General features: G+C 42.9%; 1 protein-coding gene across 1 annotated transcript in view; it reads right to left on the bottom strand.

Annotated features, from left to right (window-relative positions):
• Window positions 1-17,173, bottom strand: part of caska (calcium/calmodulin-dependent serine protein kinase a) — a 600,725-nt gene that overhangs the window by 150,024 nt on the left and 433,528 nt on the right. Inside the window, exon 11 of the mRNA XM_070892703.1 lies at window positions 2,950-3,071. Within this exon, the coding sequence (XP_070748804.1) occupies window positions 2,950-3,071 (122 nt within the window). The remainder of the gene's footprint in view (window positions 1-2,949; window positions 3,072-17,173) is intronic.

Raw genomic sequence — 17,173 nt, forward strand, 5'->3', positions numbered from 1 at the left:
GGGCCTGCTCAATTCCACCCGCTCACCGACTTAGAGGAACATGCCGCAGCACTAGTGGGCACCCACAATCGTTCTGCTACCCATGGTGGTGCAGATCCTGTTGTTGCACCACATGAGTAATGTGTAAAGCAGTGGTAAACCAGTGGTAATTTAAAGTAATTTAATGGCATTTCATTATAATATATGAATGATGTAATGTTATGCATGCAGCTTCTGTACTCTGATGTTAATCATATGTAATGTCTCTCGTTCACATTTATTGCAGTAGTATTGCTCCTCGTACATATGCCAGCGCAGCGCAAGCATTCTCATGTCTACCCTTCTCTTCTAATAATCTCAATTATATTTTACAGCTACCCAGACTCCCCAGAGGGAGGCCCCCGCACCAACTCCTTTACTGCTGCAGGTCGTCATCACCACGGGTGACAAACAGGAATCTGAGGAGGAGGAGGATGAGCCAGAGTTATCATCTGTGGTACCTGTGGCCACGTCATCCTCAACGGATGAAGTAGTGGGGCCAAGTGGCTTGCAGCAGGCCACTCCAGGATGTTGACAAACTTTTAGGGGCATCCAAAATGGAGGAGGATGCTCCATAAGCCCTCTTGGTTGACAGTGTCAAAGGCCTTTGTAAGATCGAAAAAGGCCATATATAAAGGCTGGCGCTGTTCACTGCATTTTTCCTGCAGCTGTCGCGCTGCAAAGATTATGTCCATTGTGCCTCATAAGGGATGAAATCCGCATTGTGATTCCGGGAGGAGCTCCTTGGCCACAGGGAGAAGACGGAGAACCCTAGCGACAACCTTCCTAGTGGCTGATAGCAGGGAGATTCCTAGGTTAGGTTATAGCTTATTGATAGCTAGGTTATGCAACATGCAGCACACCACAATGAACTCAGCGACCTGGTATTGCAGGTTGCCCCTGAGTGGTCGAGACATCTGAAGCACTGCTTAAGCACTCCAATTGTCTTTGACGATATTGCGTGTAGCTATATGGCTTTCGTTGTAGTGCTTCTCGGCTCTGTCTGGGGCTTACGCAGTGGGGTCATAAGCTAGCTGGCAAGGCCATATCCTTTATCCCCCAGCATCGAATCGTGACCTTGTGGCTGAATCTTAAACAGGTCAGAGACAGTGCTCTCACACAAGATGTGTGCATCATGGATGCTCCCTGGAAAATTTGCATTTACTGCCATGATTATTTGCTTGTGGTCGATAATGAGCTGCACATTCAGGGAGTGGAATCCTTTCGGTTCCAAAACACCTCTGCATCCTGTAAAGGTGCTCGCAGGGCGATGTGCGTACAGTCTATTGCTCCCTGCATCTTAGGGAAGTTTGCTATTCTCGAGAAACACAAAGTCCTCTCAGTCGGTGCCTCCCTGGTCATAGGGAAGTTTATAAAGTCCATCCTGCATGCGTAAAGGGCTTCAGTCACCTGTCGAATGCAGCAATGTGTGGCGTGCTGAGATATACCATAAATGTCATCAGCTGAGGCCTGAAAGGAGCCCGATGCATAGAAGGAAAGTGCCGCAGTAACCTTAACCTCAACGGACAGTGTGGCCCTGATGGTATTGGTAGGCTGCAGATCTCCCTTAATTAGCTGGCATATCTTACTGATGACCTCCTTTCGAAAGCGCAGCCTTTGACCGCACGTGTTATCGGACAAGCCCAGGCATGATCACTTATCCCTGTAAATGCGTTGGGTGTAATGTCTCCTCCTCCTCAGCAGTCTGCCACCTCTTTGATTGGACACATAAGGCTCTTCAATACATTTTCTATTCTGCAGCATGTGATTAGTGATCAGTACTGGTTGAGAAATTATAGGCCCCATCACTATAAATGCCCTTAATTTGTCCTCAACAAATACAAATGTGATTAGATGATTGGCAAGAGTCAAAAAGGCCCTTAAAATCACTCTCAAATTTCTTCTCCTGACAAGCACTTCAAACAGCTTTTTATTAAAGATCCTCCGAATTATAAAATGGCGCCCGTAGTGCTGAGTTAAAGTCAGGTGATTGCAGCTTTGCTTCAGCATCTTTTTGGGCCAGCGATCATTTGGGCGAATGCCGAAAGTAGCACTTGGCGATAATCTGGGCCATAATCGGGCGCTAGTTTCCATTATAACCAGTATTCTCGGCCTTGCACGAGGATGATGTAACATTTTTTTAAAAATAGGCCGGGCAATGCAGCTCGTTCACTTATGCCGAAAGTTGCGCAGGCGATAAATGGGCTATAATCGGGTGCTAGTTTCCACTTTTCAGCAAAAATGGGCGAAGTGCTTATATGGGTGCTAAATGGGCAATGATGTACAGAAAGTCTAGCCCATAGAGTTTAACAAAAAGACTTCTGTCCTAGAAGGAGCAGTAAAGAACAAAGTTCTAAATAAATCAAGTATAATTTGGAGGTAAAGGCTGGATTGGCTCTTTTATTTTCTGTCAAGTCACACAAACGTAGCTTTGATGTCATCAGCACTGAAAGGCAAATTATATCGTTTATATTGTGGAGGGTGGGTCTGCACGGCAGTGAAATAAGAAGTTTTGACACAACTGAATCTGGACACAGACCTGGAAAATGTTGCTCAAAAACTTTTCACTAGAATCTCCTAGTCCATGGATTTCCTCCAAATTGTCCAGTACCTGGGAAACAGCTGCAGCACTTTCCAGAAAATTAAAAAAAATAACACCCTCAAGTAGAGAAATCAAGTATGACTCTTTTAAAGCTACATCATTCTGGGTTAAAAGATTTCCCATGTCAATTATTTTACTTTGTGAATTCATCAGCCTGTGGATTTCCATATAACTGGGTTATTCTACTAACCCATGACAGATTTCCCCACCCCAAAAACAACAAAAGGATAGGATCAAGTTGAAATAATCAAATATTTTAAGACTTTAAAAGAGGCCCAGGAAAAAGAACATTGAAACCATATTTGAACAAAAGGCTAAACATGACTCACATCAAGTAGTGTATGGAGATGCTGATCCTGGAAAACGCTGTGCAAAAAGTCCAAGTCCTTTTCACTGCAATCTGTTAGTGCATGGATTTCCTCCAAACTGTCCAGTACCTGTGAAACAGCCCCTGCAGACACAAACAGATCATACTCTTGAGATATATGAAGAGAAGAATGATGATGTTTTTGTTGTTCATTTACCAGGTCAGAGAAGACAAAAATGATATAGGAATGATCAGACTGGTGATAATATGGCCTAAGAACCAAGAAAAAAGTGATATGATAAAAGTGGTTACCATCATTGATAAGTTTTATCACTTCCCAGGCATGGTACTGTATAGCTAATCAAAAAAAAAACTGAAAATAAACTATGAAAAGCCACATTTTGAAGGATGCAATCGGTGAAAAATGACATATCCACACAGAAAAAGATATATTATCTAAAAGTGATTTCTAGTTTGTTGTGTTCTTTTAAAAATGAACAGTAATTTAATATCTTCTGTCCCTTATTCAAGAAAATTATACACTTACTGAGGATATCTTAAACTAGGAAACATCTGATTAGGAAGCGACAATTTCAATTTACTAGATCCTCTACATAGCTCATTCGTCTATCTGTTCTCTGAAATCACAAAGTATGTGTATCATTTTCAGCTCTAGTAGCAATATTATAGTGAAATTAAATGGAACATTTTATAATTTGAGCCAGCAGCTGTGAAGCAGAACAAGGAATAACAGGTACTAGACCAAGTCGGAAGCGGAGTAAAGAATAAAATCAAAAATAATTGAGAAACCGGCAGAAAAACTAAAAATTTGCGAAACGGAAAGTAAAATGGGGAATTGAAATACATCATTTTTTTTTTTAAAACCTCTTGAACTTCTCCCCTTATCCCTCCCCATTTGAAGGCAAAGATATATATTGAAGTATGACTCCAAAGGTGGGTCACCCAAGTGGTCATCCTTCAAATGAGTTGGAGAGAGCACCTAACAGGCTATTCTAATTGGCCACAGTTTTGCCCAATCTTAAAGTGGGAATTCAGCTTGATTTGTCATCTCTAAAGCCAGAATACCAACACCAATTCTAGCACCAGGGATCAAACTTAGGATCTCTTCCTTGTCTGTACGACACAGGGTTACATAAAACTGAATTTATCCATAGAACTACCAGTTGACCTTAAATTGTTCTTAAAAAAACCCAGCATATTAAAATTTGTAAATGGATACAGCACCATAAAAATGTAATCACTTCAAATGCCCTACCATTTAATTTGTTTATTTCACTTACAAAACAAAACAATTTTTAAGAAAAAAAACTTTAGTCTCCTTAAGGCTGTGGTGGATATGATTGGCTGGTTTATTTTTTGGTGAATTTATATGCTCAATAACGAGGTCAGCACGGGGAACATTTTTTCACTTTGGGAACCCAATACCAGCATTAAGCATTCCCAAGTCAGTTATAGCATGGCCGCATGCATAGTAAAGCTCTCTCAATTCTGCTCCAACTATGTGCTTTAAGCTAAACTACTGGATCATAGCTATAAGTACGTGAAAAAAAAATTACCAGTATAAATTGGTTTAAATAGCACTGAAATTTTCAGTTGATAAAAGATAATTTTATTTCCTGAAGCTTCTAAATAAATGTACTCTAAAGAGTTTTCCCTTATATACTTTAAAACTTTATTAAATTCTCTTTTAAAACCATCACCAGGAATTTCCTCAGGACTTCTCCTGCTCCACTGATGGACCATGTGCAAATTGGGTTTTCACCAAACATCCACTGAAGTTATGACGGCGGAGTGGGACAAGCTCCGAGGAAATTACCAACACATGTATTTTATATCAATTACTGCAAAATAATCTTTGGACACGAAAGGACATTGGTACTATACTCCCCTCTGCCAGCTCCTACAGCTGCTCGACTGTTATTCTTCCAATTAGGCCTTCTTATATGCAGCCCCATCATCTTAGCTTTGGGTTTCTACATGGTCTTTCGAAGGTTGGTTATTTTATAACCTTATGAGGAAACCAATCTTTAACCACGTAGTATGTTCTTCTGCTTCTTAGGCAGTCTCCCGGAATCGAGGATGACTTGCTTCCACACTAAAATGAGTTCTAAGGTGAATGATGAAACCAATGCAGGATCTACAGTCTCCGTCACAGGTGGGGCAGATAGTAGTCGGTGGGACGGGTGGGTGGGGTGCTTGATTTGTTGTACGCTCCTTCCGCTGTTTGTACTTCTCTTCCGCGTGCTCCTGACAAAGAGACTCAAAATGCTCAACGCCTTCTCCTTCACTTTGAGCGGTTTTGGGCCAGGGATTCCCAAGAGGCGGTGGGGTTGTTGCATTTTTTCAAGGTGCAGTATGTGGTCTGCCTATTACTATCATCTCATTGTAACATGTTGGTTACTTTACTCAGGTCACGAGCTAGCACATTTCCCGACCTCAGGACGTTTGAAAGTGCTTTACAGCCAATGAAGTAATTTTGAAGTGTAGGCACTGTTGTAATGTAGGAAACGTAGCAGTCAATTTGTGGACAGCAAAGTACCTGAAACAGCAATGAGATACTGACCAGATCGTAGGTACCCACTAAGCCACAGCATCCAGCATGTCTTACTTTCTTTCTTGTAGGCTCCATCAGGCATGCAACTTCACAAGTTTAAAGGTAGCAGGACAGGTCGATAAGGTAGTTAAAAAGCATGCGGAATGCTTTCCTTTATTAGCCGAGGCACAGAATACAAGAGCAGGGAAATTATGCTAGAACTGTATACAACACTAGTTAGGCCACAGCTTGAGTACTGCGTGCAGTTCTGGTCACCACATTACAGGAAGGATGTGTTTGCTCTCGAAAGGGTGCAGAGGAGATTTACAAGGAAGTTGCCAAGACTGGAAAACTTTAGCTATGAGGAATTATTGGATAGATTGGGGTTGTTTTCCTTGGAACAGAGGAGGCTGAGGGTGTTGAGGTGTATAAAATTATGAGGGGCCAAGATAGAGTGGATAGGAAGGACCTATTTTGCTTAGCAGAGAGGTCAATAACCAGCGGACATAGATTTAACCATGGAGCAGTTGGTAGGAGGATTAGAGGGGAGATGAGGAAACATTTCTTCATCCAGAGGGTGGTGGGAGTCTGGAATTCACTGCTGGGTGGTAGAGGCTGACACCCTCATCACATTTAAAAAGTACTTGGATGTACACTTAAAGAGCTGTAATTTACAGGACTATGGACCTAGTGCTAGAAGGTGGGATTAGGCTGGTTAGCTCTTTTTCGACCAGCACGGACACGATGGGCTGAATAGCCTCCTTCTGTGGCTAACAACCTCAAGCAAGCCAGTTAAACTCTGGACCCAGTTCTTCAGCAGCCAGACCCAGACATTCTACTCCTAACAGGCCCTGGAGTCAAACCTCTTCTTAGGCAGCCCTAAACTTGACTGCAATCCAGCAAAGCCCAAGATCTCCATTGTTTTGTCACCAGCCCTGGACCCTCCACATTTACCTTTAGGCTCTAAACCTTTCACAACCTTCACTTGGCCCTGGATCCATTTCACACCACCTTCAATGCTTGGACTCTCTTCAACCATCATCAGGCCCCAGTTTCTTTTCCTCTGTGACTGTATTTCCTTTACTATCTTTGGTCCAGGATTCCTTTGATCTCCATCAGGCCTCCGACCTTGTACAATGCACTACACAAATTTACATAGTCGTGCATATTTAACCTATAGCCATTTCTGCATCCATTGTGAGAGCATTTCAGCTGCAGCCCATAGTCAAATTTCCCCTCATTTTTCTTGCAAACGGCCCATTCCTATACTGCCTCCTTCCTTCTTATTATCCTTGATTAGGAACTGCACATTGACATGGAGAGAAGCCTAAGGCTATCCAAGTCAGACAGGTCGAAAGATAGGAGGGCAGCCTAAAGACCATCCACCCGTCCTCTTGATTGGGGTTGCCCATGTAAAAATGTCAATTGTTGTGGAAACAAGACCACCATCTGCTGGATGCAAGGCACTACTACCGATTGCCTCAACCCATTTTCTGCTGCTGCAGCTCCTCTACTGACTTTTTCTCCTGCTTCCACCCCAGGAGCAAGTCCCTTCTGGATGGGCCCAATTCTATTCTGCTCATGACATCCTCTGCTGCACGCAATGTAGCTCTGATACCAGGCTTTCCCAGAAGACTAATCCACACTAAGTCATTAGCCTCCCTGTTCCTCTCTTTTCTGTCCTGCAGACTTTACTGAACAGCTATACTAGTCGATTACTCATACACTACACAATGTTCTTCAAAACGAAAGCCCTATGACAAATAAGGCTCTCACTACCCACAATCTTATCCAAAGTGGCAATCGATGTCCTGGGACTTTCGGAAACATTACTCACAAATAGTGACTCATTCCATTTTGTCAAGACCGCCTGCCCAGTTATTCATTTTACCATGTCACTTACCGTGACTATCGTAATGGTAATGTCACTCATTGACAGGTTAGTCCTCTGGCACCTTATTCTTTACCACCCCTCCCATTTTTCCTTCAAAATCCTTCTAGTCTACTGCCATCTGCCTTAACACATCCACAGCACTCAACCTGCTCAACAACTCCCTTGCTTCTTCCTTTGACGCCCTTGTCGCTCATTATCTCCTATCCTCACTGTTCCCAATTCTTATCTTCACACCCTTAAAGTAGAGGGCTACAGACTGATGAGCACCTGGCCTGATAGTTGACCATCAGATCTGGCTCCATCAACTAAAGCAATATTGTTCCTCCTACCCCTTCATCCAAATCCTACTACTCCAGCCTTATTGTGGGGGGCAGGGACTAACCGAAGCTTCATCTCAACAGCAAACCATAGCCTCCCTTGTCCTTTCTGCTTTGCTTCCCCCATTTTCACGTCAAATAAAATGTAAGATTTTTTTGTCTTTGCACCCTATACAAACTCCGGTTACTCTACAACTTGTTCCCCATCTTTCCTCAGGCCCTTTCTAAGTTTGATGAGACTATTGACCTATGCCCTCGATTCCCTACTGACTCAATTACTCAACAAACTACTCATGGCTGGTTCAATGTTTTCTGGCATTGTCAATGGTTCCCTTAGTTCATAATTTGTCTCTACTTTCAAGACTGCTGTCATCACTCCTCTTCCTCAAAATATCTTCCCTTGACATCATTACCATCACCAACTACGACCCTATCTCTAACCTCACCTGCCTTGTTGAAGCTCTTGAACATGTTATCATCAACCAGATCCCTGTCCAGCTTTCCTGTCATCCCTCTTTGAATCCCTTCAAGCAATTTTCTGCCTAGTCTTGGTCAATGTCACCGATTACATCCTTTGTAACTGTGGTGTGTTATCCACCCTCATCCTTTTTGACCTCTCTGCAACATTTGATACAGTTGACCACTCTTTCTCCCTCTCTTATTTGGTCTACCTTTTTGGCATTGCCCCAGTTTTCCACTTCTAGCTGTCCCAACTCAGACAGCACAACTACTGTAATGGCTTCTTGCCCTATCACCACGTGGTCACATTGGGTGTGCTTGCCGCCTTTCTTTTCCTTGTCTACATGCTGCCTGTTGGCAACATCATTCATAGGCATGAGGTCAGCATGCACATATATGCTGATAACAGCCAGCTTTACCTCTCTGCCACCATTCTTGATTCCTGGAGCACCACCATGTAGCAAAAACTACTTAGATCATATCCCAGATGAGGAAGAATTCCTTCAACTCAAATCAACAAGATTATTTAACTCCTGTCTAGAATTCCACACCTTAGCACTTATTACCTCATTCACATTCAGACTGGTTTTGAGAGTGCATAACCTTAATGTCCTGTATGACTGAACAGAGTTTCAAACCCACAACATTGGCATCAGCAAGACTGTCTATTTCCATTTCTGCAACATTGCCAGTCTCTACTCCTATCTGATCCCAATGTCATTGAATAATTTATCGAGCCGGATTTTGCAGTAAAGATAATGGTGAGGCTAACATCATCTTTTTGATATCTCTCTCTTAATCCAATCTTTCTTTCCGTCTCTTTATTTTGCTTTCTGTACTTTATTTGACATTGACACATCTTGGTTCCGACTCTCGCTGTTCATTAATGATTCATCAATCTGATTCATTAAGGAAACACACTGTTGCTTTCGCTGTTCACACAGGTCCCAGATGATCCGCCAAGGGCACTGCACTTTTTCGATTGTTGGCTGACAGGAACTTCCAATGCAAAAGGCCATAAAAAGTTTATGAGCAAGTGCAAGTATAATGAATGGCGGCATTCTGTCACTGCTGATCCTAAAATATGGCCCATCATGCTTTTTGCATCTGCAGACTTGATTACTGCAATGCTCTTTTAGTCAGTCATCCGAGTTCTGCCCTTTATAGACAGTAACTTGTCCAAAACGCCATCATCCTCATCCTACATTAAGCCCTGTTCCCCTATTACCTCTAGATTAATCAACCTTCACTGGCTTTCTATGCATCAATTTCAAAAAAGCAGTCCTCATCTACAAATCCTTCAATGGTCTTGCTCCTCTACAATTCCACAGCCTTATTGAGCCCTATGTCAATTTACATACCCTCCACTCTTCTGATTTTGAGCTACTTGGCATTCCCTCTTCTCTCCATTCTACTTTTAGCTACAAAGTGTTCCGTCCTTTCAGTCCCATTCTCTGGAACACCCACCATTAATCCCTCTGCCTGGTGTCAGTTCTCCTCTCCTTCAAAAGCCTCTTCAAAATGTGCCTTTTTGATTATGTCTTTGGTTACTTCATTAATGTTGGTCCTCATTTCTCAGTCTGCAGCTATTTGCACCTGTGAGATGTTTCATTATGTCTAATATACTATGCAAGGGCAAGCTGTTGTAAAATGTAAAATGTAAAATGTAAAAGATAAAATGCAAAATCCAATCCCCTCCATTAAAAAAATATCACCAAAGATTTTTTTTAATCTCATCAGTTATCAATTCAGATTATATTCTGAACTCTGTCTACATCAGAAGATCAAAGAAATGAATGTTTGTTTTGATGAAAATCATTCCTGGTGAGGACAAATGCTTAATAACGCTTGGAAAAATTTCTTGCACCATGCAAGTAACTAATGAAATTAGTTAACAGCAGGGGAAAAAAATTGTTATTCATGCTTTAGCACTTACTTCTTGACACATGTGGATTTATTAGAATCTCTTTCATCCCTACAAAGAAAATCCTCTGATTAGGTTGAATTTGGTACTTATACGAACCATATATCACATATGACACAAAGGAATTCATGGAAAACAGATGGTTCACACCAACAGATGATTTGCACTATTTATGAATGCACAAAATTTAAAAGACTAATCAGCTATCAAGCCTTACCGTCCACAGATCATGTACAACATACCCCGTCAACAATGTCTATCCCAGTATTTTAATGATTTGAATCATACCACTCCCCCAAATCCAAATGAAAACCACTCCAGTTCTGCAAATCTGTCCTCATGAATTCCGGAATTATCCTAGTCAATCATCCCAAATGCAGCAATGTTCTTTTGAAGATAGGGTGCCCAAAATTGCACAATATTCCAAATGTAGCCTCCCTAGTGTTTTATAAAAGATGACAATAACTGGTTTTGGATTTAGATGTGTTTGATTAACTTTGTTAATAACCGCACATTCATTGAAAGTGTCAATGAAAATAAATCAGATAATCCCTTTTTCTACCTTTACTATCAAGCATTCTTTAACTGTACGTTTGCAGTATCTGATTTAGCTTGTTGATGCTATTATTGTAATTATAATTAAAAAGAGTTGTTAGTCCCTCATGCTGTTATTCCTAATGTTTTATGGAAAATGAATAACATTGAATTTAGAGAGTAATGTGCCATTTCTTAGCAAAGCTGCTTAATTGGTCCACATTTTTTTTTGAGTGTCGTCGAACATAGCAGGAAGGCCAATGGTATCTTGGCCTTTATTGCAAAGGGGATGGAGTATAAAAGCAGGGAAGTCTTACTGCAGCTATATAAAGTATTGGTGAGGCCACACCTGGAATACTGCTTGCGGTTTTGGTTTCCATATTTACGAAAGGATATACTTGCTTTGGAGGCAGTTCAGAGAAGGTTCTCTAGGTTGATTCCGGGGATGAGGGGATTGAGTAGGTTGGGCCTCTACTCATTGGAATTCAGAAGAATGAGAGGTGATCTTTTCGAGACGTATAAGATTATGAGGGGGCTTGACAGGGTGGATGCAGAGAGGACATTTCCACTGATGGGGGAGACTCGAACTAGAGGACACGATCTTAGAATAAGGGGCCGCCCATTTAAAACAGAGATGAGGAGAAATTTCTTCTCTCGGAGGGTTGTGAATCTGTGGAATTCGCTGCCTCAGACAGCTGTGGAAGCTGGGACACTGAATAAATTTAAGACAGAAATAATCGATAAGGGGATAAGGGGAGCGGGCAGGGAAGTGGAGCTGAGTTCATGATCAGATCAGCCATGATCTTATTGAATGGAGGAGCAGGCTCAAGGGGCTGTATGGCCTACTCCTGTTCCTATTTCTTATCTTCTTATAACATTAAGATACCAAGTATAACTATTTTTGATCTATCCGATACGAGGGATTTAGATTAAGGGGGTAGATTCTCTCTTTGGACCAGGACACGTCTCTTCTAATCTCTGCCTTACCCAAGTAACCTGAATTTGTGTGCGTATTTTGGTTGCTGCTTCAGACCCAAGTCCATTACTACAATCTCCATTTTCTTCCTAATTCTTGGGCCAATCTCTCATGTCTCCGCCCCTTCTCGTCACCCATCATGCCACGTTCCCATCTTCCCTCAGGTACTTGGCCTCTCATAACCCCAACCAATGACTACTTCTCTATCTTCCTACTCTCTTGCCACTGCCCAAGGCCAAAATCCCCCTTGGATAAGCCCACAGCTCTGTGCCCCTCTCAGCATTCTCTGAAGGGCTCATCGAAGCACCTGTTGTTGCTTCCTTATGGCAGCAATCTCAACTGTTCCAACCTCCTCTCTCGCTGATCTTTCTGCAAATCTCAGGGCTAATCTTGCCAACTCCCTTCCCGGCCCACACACTCCACCCACCACTGGACTCTGCCAGCAAACCAACAATCATTACCTCTCTGCACTTCTCTCTAGAATGTCAATTCACTCGTGAACAAGACCCTTGCCATCCATGACCAGTGTTCAAAGATTACATTAACATCCTAGCTCACAGATGACAACAACTTCCCTATACTGAAGCCTTCCCATCTGGCTATACTTTGCACCACCTGCCCCGACCAATCTGCTGGCTGGTATGGCCATCACCAAATCACACCTGGGGATCTCTTCCACCATTCCTCTGGTACGTTCTCATCCTATGAGCACCTCACTTGGTTACACAGTTCTCACCTGCCCTTTAAAATGCTTGTTGTCCATCATCCTTCCAAGCATCTCACCGAGATATCTGCCCTTCTTTTCTCCCTCTTCACTGAGCAAATTTTGATCGATGATTTCAATCTTCATCTCAGCTCCTCTTACCCTCTCCTGAAGTAACTATCCTCCTGAGACCGCTGTCTCCTTATAAATACTTAGCCATTCTCATGGCCACCCCGATGAGCTTCCCATCTCCTATAGCTGCTGTACTCCCGTGGTATCTATCCCAGAGGAGTCGATCTCCGACCACTTCCTTGCACCCTCACCACCCACATCCCCTTGCCATCCTCAACCCCACTTTCTTCTGCGTCCATTCCTGGAAAAAAAAACTCTCCCCCAAGTCACTGACAACAATTTAGCCTTTGGCCTTCATTCACTACAATACTTCTGCAGCTGGCAATATACTTACCTATTCCCTCATGTCCAAGTTTGAAACCCTTGTCCACAGCAAAATCTTTATTCTCTCCCATCCCGGTTGTTCCCCCTAGAAACATAGAAAATAGGTGCAGGAGTAGGCCATTTGGCCCTTCGAGCCTACACCACCATTCAATAAGATCATGGCTGATCATTCACCTCAGTACCCCTTTCCTACTTTCTCTCCATACCCCTTGATCCCTTTAGTCATAAGGGCCATACCTAACTTCCTCTTGAATATATCCAATGAACTGGCATCAACAACTCTCTGTGGTGCAGAATTCCACAGGTCAACAACACTGAGTGAAGAAGTTTCTCCTCATCTCAGTACTAAATGGCTTACCCCTTATCCTTAGACTGTGACCTCTGGTTCTGGACTTCCCCAACATCGGGAACATTCTTCCTGCATCTAACCTGTCTAGTCCCGTCAGAATGTTATATGTTTCTATGAGATCCCCTCTCATCCTTCTAAAATCCAGCGAATACAGGCCCAGACGATCCAGTCTCTCCTCATATGTCAGTCCTGCCATTCCGGGAATCAGTCTGGTGAACCTTTGCTGCACTCCCTCAATAGCAAGAACGTCCTTCCTCAGATTAAGAGACCAAAACTGAACACAATATTCCAGGTGAGGACTCACCAAGGCCCTTTACAACTGCAGTAAGACCTCCCTGCTCCTATACTCAAAATCCCTAAGCTATGAAGGCCAACATATCATTTGCCTTCTTCACCACCTGCTGTACCTGCATGCCAACTTTCAATAATTGATATACCATGACACCCAGGTCTCATTGCACCTCCCCTTTTCCTAATCTGCTGCCATTCAGATAATATTCTGCCTTCGTGTTTTTGCCCCCAAAGTGGATAACCTCACATTTATCCACATTATACTGCATCTGTCATGCATTTGCCCACTCACCTAACCTGTCCAAGTTACCCTGCAGCCTCTTAGCATCCCCCCTCACAGCTCACACCGCCACCTAGTTTAGTGTCATCTGCAAACTTGGAAATATTACACTCAATTCCTTCATCTAAATCACTGATGTATATTGTAAATAGCTGGGGTCCCAGCACTGAGCCCTGTGGCACCCCACTCGTCACTGCCTACCATTCTGAAAAGGACTCGTTTATCCCGACACTCTGCTTCCTGTCTGTCAACCAGTTCTCTATCCACATCAGTACATTATCCCCAATACCATGTGCTTTAATTTTGCACACCAATCTCTTGTGTGGGACCTTGTCAAAAGCCTTTTGAAAGTCCAAATACACCACATCCACTGGTTCTCCCTTGTCCACTCTACTAGTTACATTCTCAAAAAATTCTAGAAGATTTGTCAAGCATGATTTCCCTTTCATAAATCCATGCTGACTTGGACCGATCCTGTTACTGCTTTCCAAATGCGCTGCTATTTCATTTTTAATAATTGATTCCAACATTTTCCTCACTACTGATGTCAGGCTAACCGGTCTATAATTACCCGCTTTCTCTCTCCCTCCTTTTTAAAAAAGTGGTGTTACATTAGCTACCCTCCAGTCCATAGGAACTAATCCAGAGTCGATAGACTGTTGGAAAATGATCACCAATGCATCCACTTCCTTAAGTACTCTGGGATGCAGACTATCAGGCCCTGGGGATTTATCAGCCGTCAATCCCATCAATTTCCCGAACACAATTTCCCGCCTAATAAGGATTTCCTTCAGTTCCTCCTTCTCACTAGATCCTTGGTCCCTTAGTATTTCCGGAAGGTTATTTGTGTCTTCCTTCATGAAGACAGAACCAAAGTATTTTTTTAAATGGTCTGCCATTTCTTTGTTCCCCATTATAAATTCACCTGATTCTGTCTGCAAGGGACCTACGTTTGTCTTCACTAATCTTTTTCTCTTCACATATCTATAGAAACTTTTGCAGTCAGCTTTTATGTTCCAAGCAAGCACCCTCTCATACTCTATTTTCCCCCTCCTAATTAAATCCTTTGTCCTCCTCTGCTGAATTTTTAATTTCTCCCAGTCCTCAAGTTTGCTACTTTTTCTGGCCAATTTATATGCCTCTTCCTTGGTTTTAACACTATCCTTAATTTCCCTTGTTGGCCACAGTTGAGCCACCTTCCCCGTTTTATTTTTACTCCAGACAGGGAAGTATAATTGTTGAAGTTCATCCATGTGATCTTTAAATGTTTGCCATTGCCTAGCCACCATCAACCCTTTAAGTATCATTTTGCCAGTCTATTCTAGCCAATTCACATCTCATACCATCGAAGTTACCTTTCCTTAAGTTCAGGACCCTAGTCTCTGAATTAACTGTGTCACTGTCCATCTTAATGAAGAATTCTACCATATTATGGTCACTCTTCCCCCAAGGGGCCTCGCACAACAAGATTGCTAATTAGTCCTTTCTCATTACACATCACCCAGTCTAGGATGGCCAGCTCTCTAGTTGGTTCCTCGACATACTGGTCTTGAAAACCATCCCTAATACACTCCAGGAAATCCTCCTCCACCGTATTGCTACCAGTTTCGTTAGCCCATTCTATATGTAGATCAAAGTCACCCATGATAACTGCTGTACCTTTATTGCACGCATCCCTAATTTCTTGTTTGATGCTATCCCCAACCTCACTACTACTGTTTGGTGGTCTGTACACAACTCCCACTAGCGTTTTCTGCCCTTCAGTATTCTGCAGCTCCACCCATACAGATTCCACATCATCCAAGCTAATGTCCTTCCTGAGTATTGTGTTAATTTCCTCTTTAACCAGCAACGCGACCCCACCTCCTTTTCCTTTCTGTCTATCCTTCCTGAATGTTGAATACCCCTGGATGTTGAGTTCCCAGCCTTGGTCACGCTGGAGCCATGTCTCCGTGATGCCAATTATATCATATTCGTTAATTGCTGCCTGCGCAGTTAATTCATCCACCTTATTACGAATACTCCTCGCATTGAGGCACAGAGCCTTCAGGTTTGTCTTTTTAAACACACTTTGCCCCTTTAGAATTTTGCTGTAATGTGGCCCTTTTTGATTTTTGCCTTGGGTTTCTCTGCCCTCCACTTTTATTTTTCTTCTTTCTATCTTTTACTTCTGCCCCCATTCTACTTCCTCTGTCTCCATGCCTAGGTTCCCATCCCCCTGCCATATTAGTTTAACCCCTCCCCAGCAGCACTAGCAAACACTCCCCCTCGGACATTGGTTCCGGTCCTGCCCAGGTGCAGACCATCCGGTTTTGCCCAGGTGCAGACCGTCCGGTTCCTCTCCCAGAACCGGTTCCAATGTCCCAGGAATTTGAACTCCTCCCTTCTGTGCCACTCCTCAAGCCACGTATTCATCTGAGCTATTCTGCAATTCCTACTCTGACTAACACGTGGCACTGGTAGCAATCCTGAGATTACTACCTTTGAGGTCCTACTTTTTAATTTAACTCCTAGCTCCCTAAATTCAGCTTGTCGTTTTTTACCTATATCATTGATACCTTGTTAGCAAAATTAAAGCCCATGGGATTAAAGGGACCGTGGCAGTGTGGATATGAAATTGGCTAAGGGACAGAAAGCAGAGAGTATGATGATAGCTGAGCTTGTAAATGGTTCAGTCTCCTCAGGTACTGTTTACCTCATTTTCAAAATTCTCATCACCCTCTCCTCAAAAAAAACACCTTTGAACCCTCTGTCCTTTCAAACTACCCCCCCATTTTCAACTACCCTTTCCTCTTAAAAGTTTTTTTCATATTTTGCAACCTCTGAAGTGTGTGCTCATCTTTCCTGCAACACCATGTTTGAATCTTTCCAATAAAGTTTACATTCATGCCACGGCAATGAAACGGCCCAGACCAAAGTCACCATTGACATCCTCGGTGACTGGGACAATGGTGCATTATCGCTCATCATCCTCCTTGAACGCTTTGCAGCTTTTGATATGGTTGACCATACTATCCACCTCCATGGCACAGCTCAGTGGGATTGCCTTCACTCAGTTTCACTCTTACCTTGCCGATCCATTTGTAGCCAGAGTATCTTCAGGGATGGCATCAGTTCCTGCTCCCGTACCATTACTTCTGGAGTGGCCCAAGATTTGTCCTTGGCCTTCTCCTCTTCCTCATCTACATGATGCTCATTGGTGACATCATCCACAGACATGGGGCCAGCTTCTACATGTACATGGACAACACACAGCTCTATCTCTCCACTACCGTCGACTGAATCTGTCGACTGCGTTTCTGTTGTCAGATCGCTTGTCCGATACCGGGAACAGTAGCATAGCGGTTATGTTACTGGATTAGTAATCCAGAGGCTTGGACTAATGATCCAGAGATGTGAGTTCAAATCTCACCACAGTAGCTGGGGAGTTTAAATTCAGTTAATTAATCTGGAATAAAAAGCTAGTATCAGTAATGGAGACCATGAAACTATCGAATTGTTGTAACAAC

Source organism: Pristiophorus japonicus, chromosome 11 (genome assembly GCF_044704955.1).
Source record: "Pristiophorus japonicus isolate sPriJap1 chromosome 11, sPriJap1.hap1, whole genome shotgun sequence".
Lineage (NCBI taxonomy): Eukaryota > Metazoa > Chordata > Chondrichthyes > Pristiophoridae > Pristiophorus > Pristiophorus japonicus.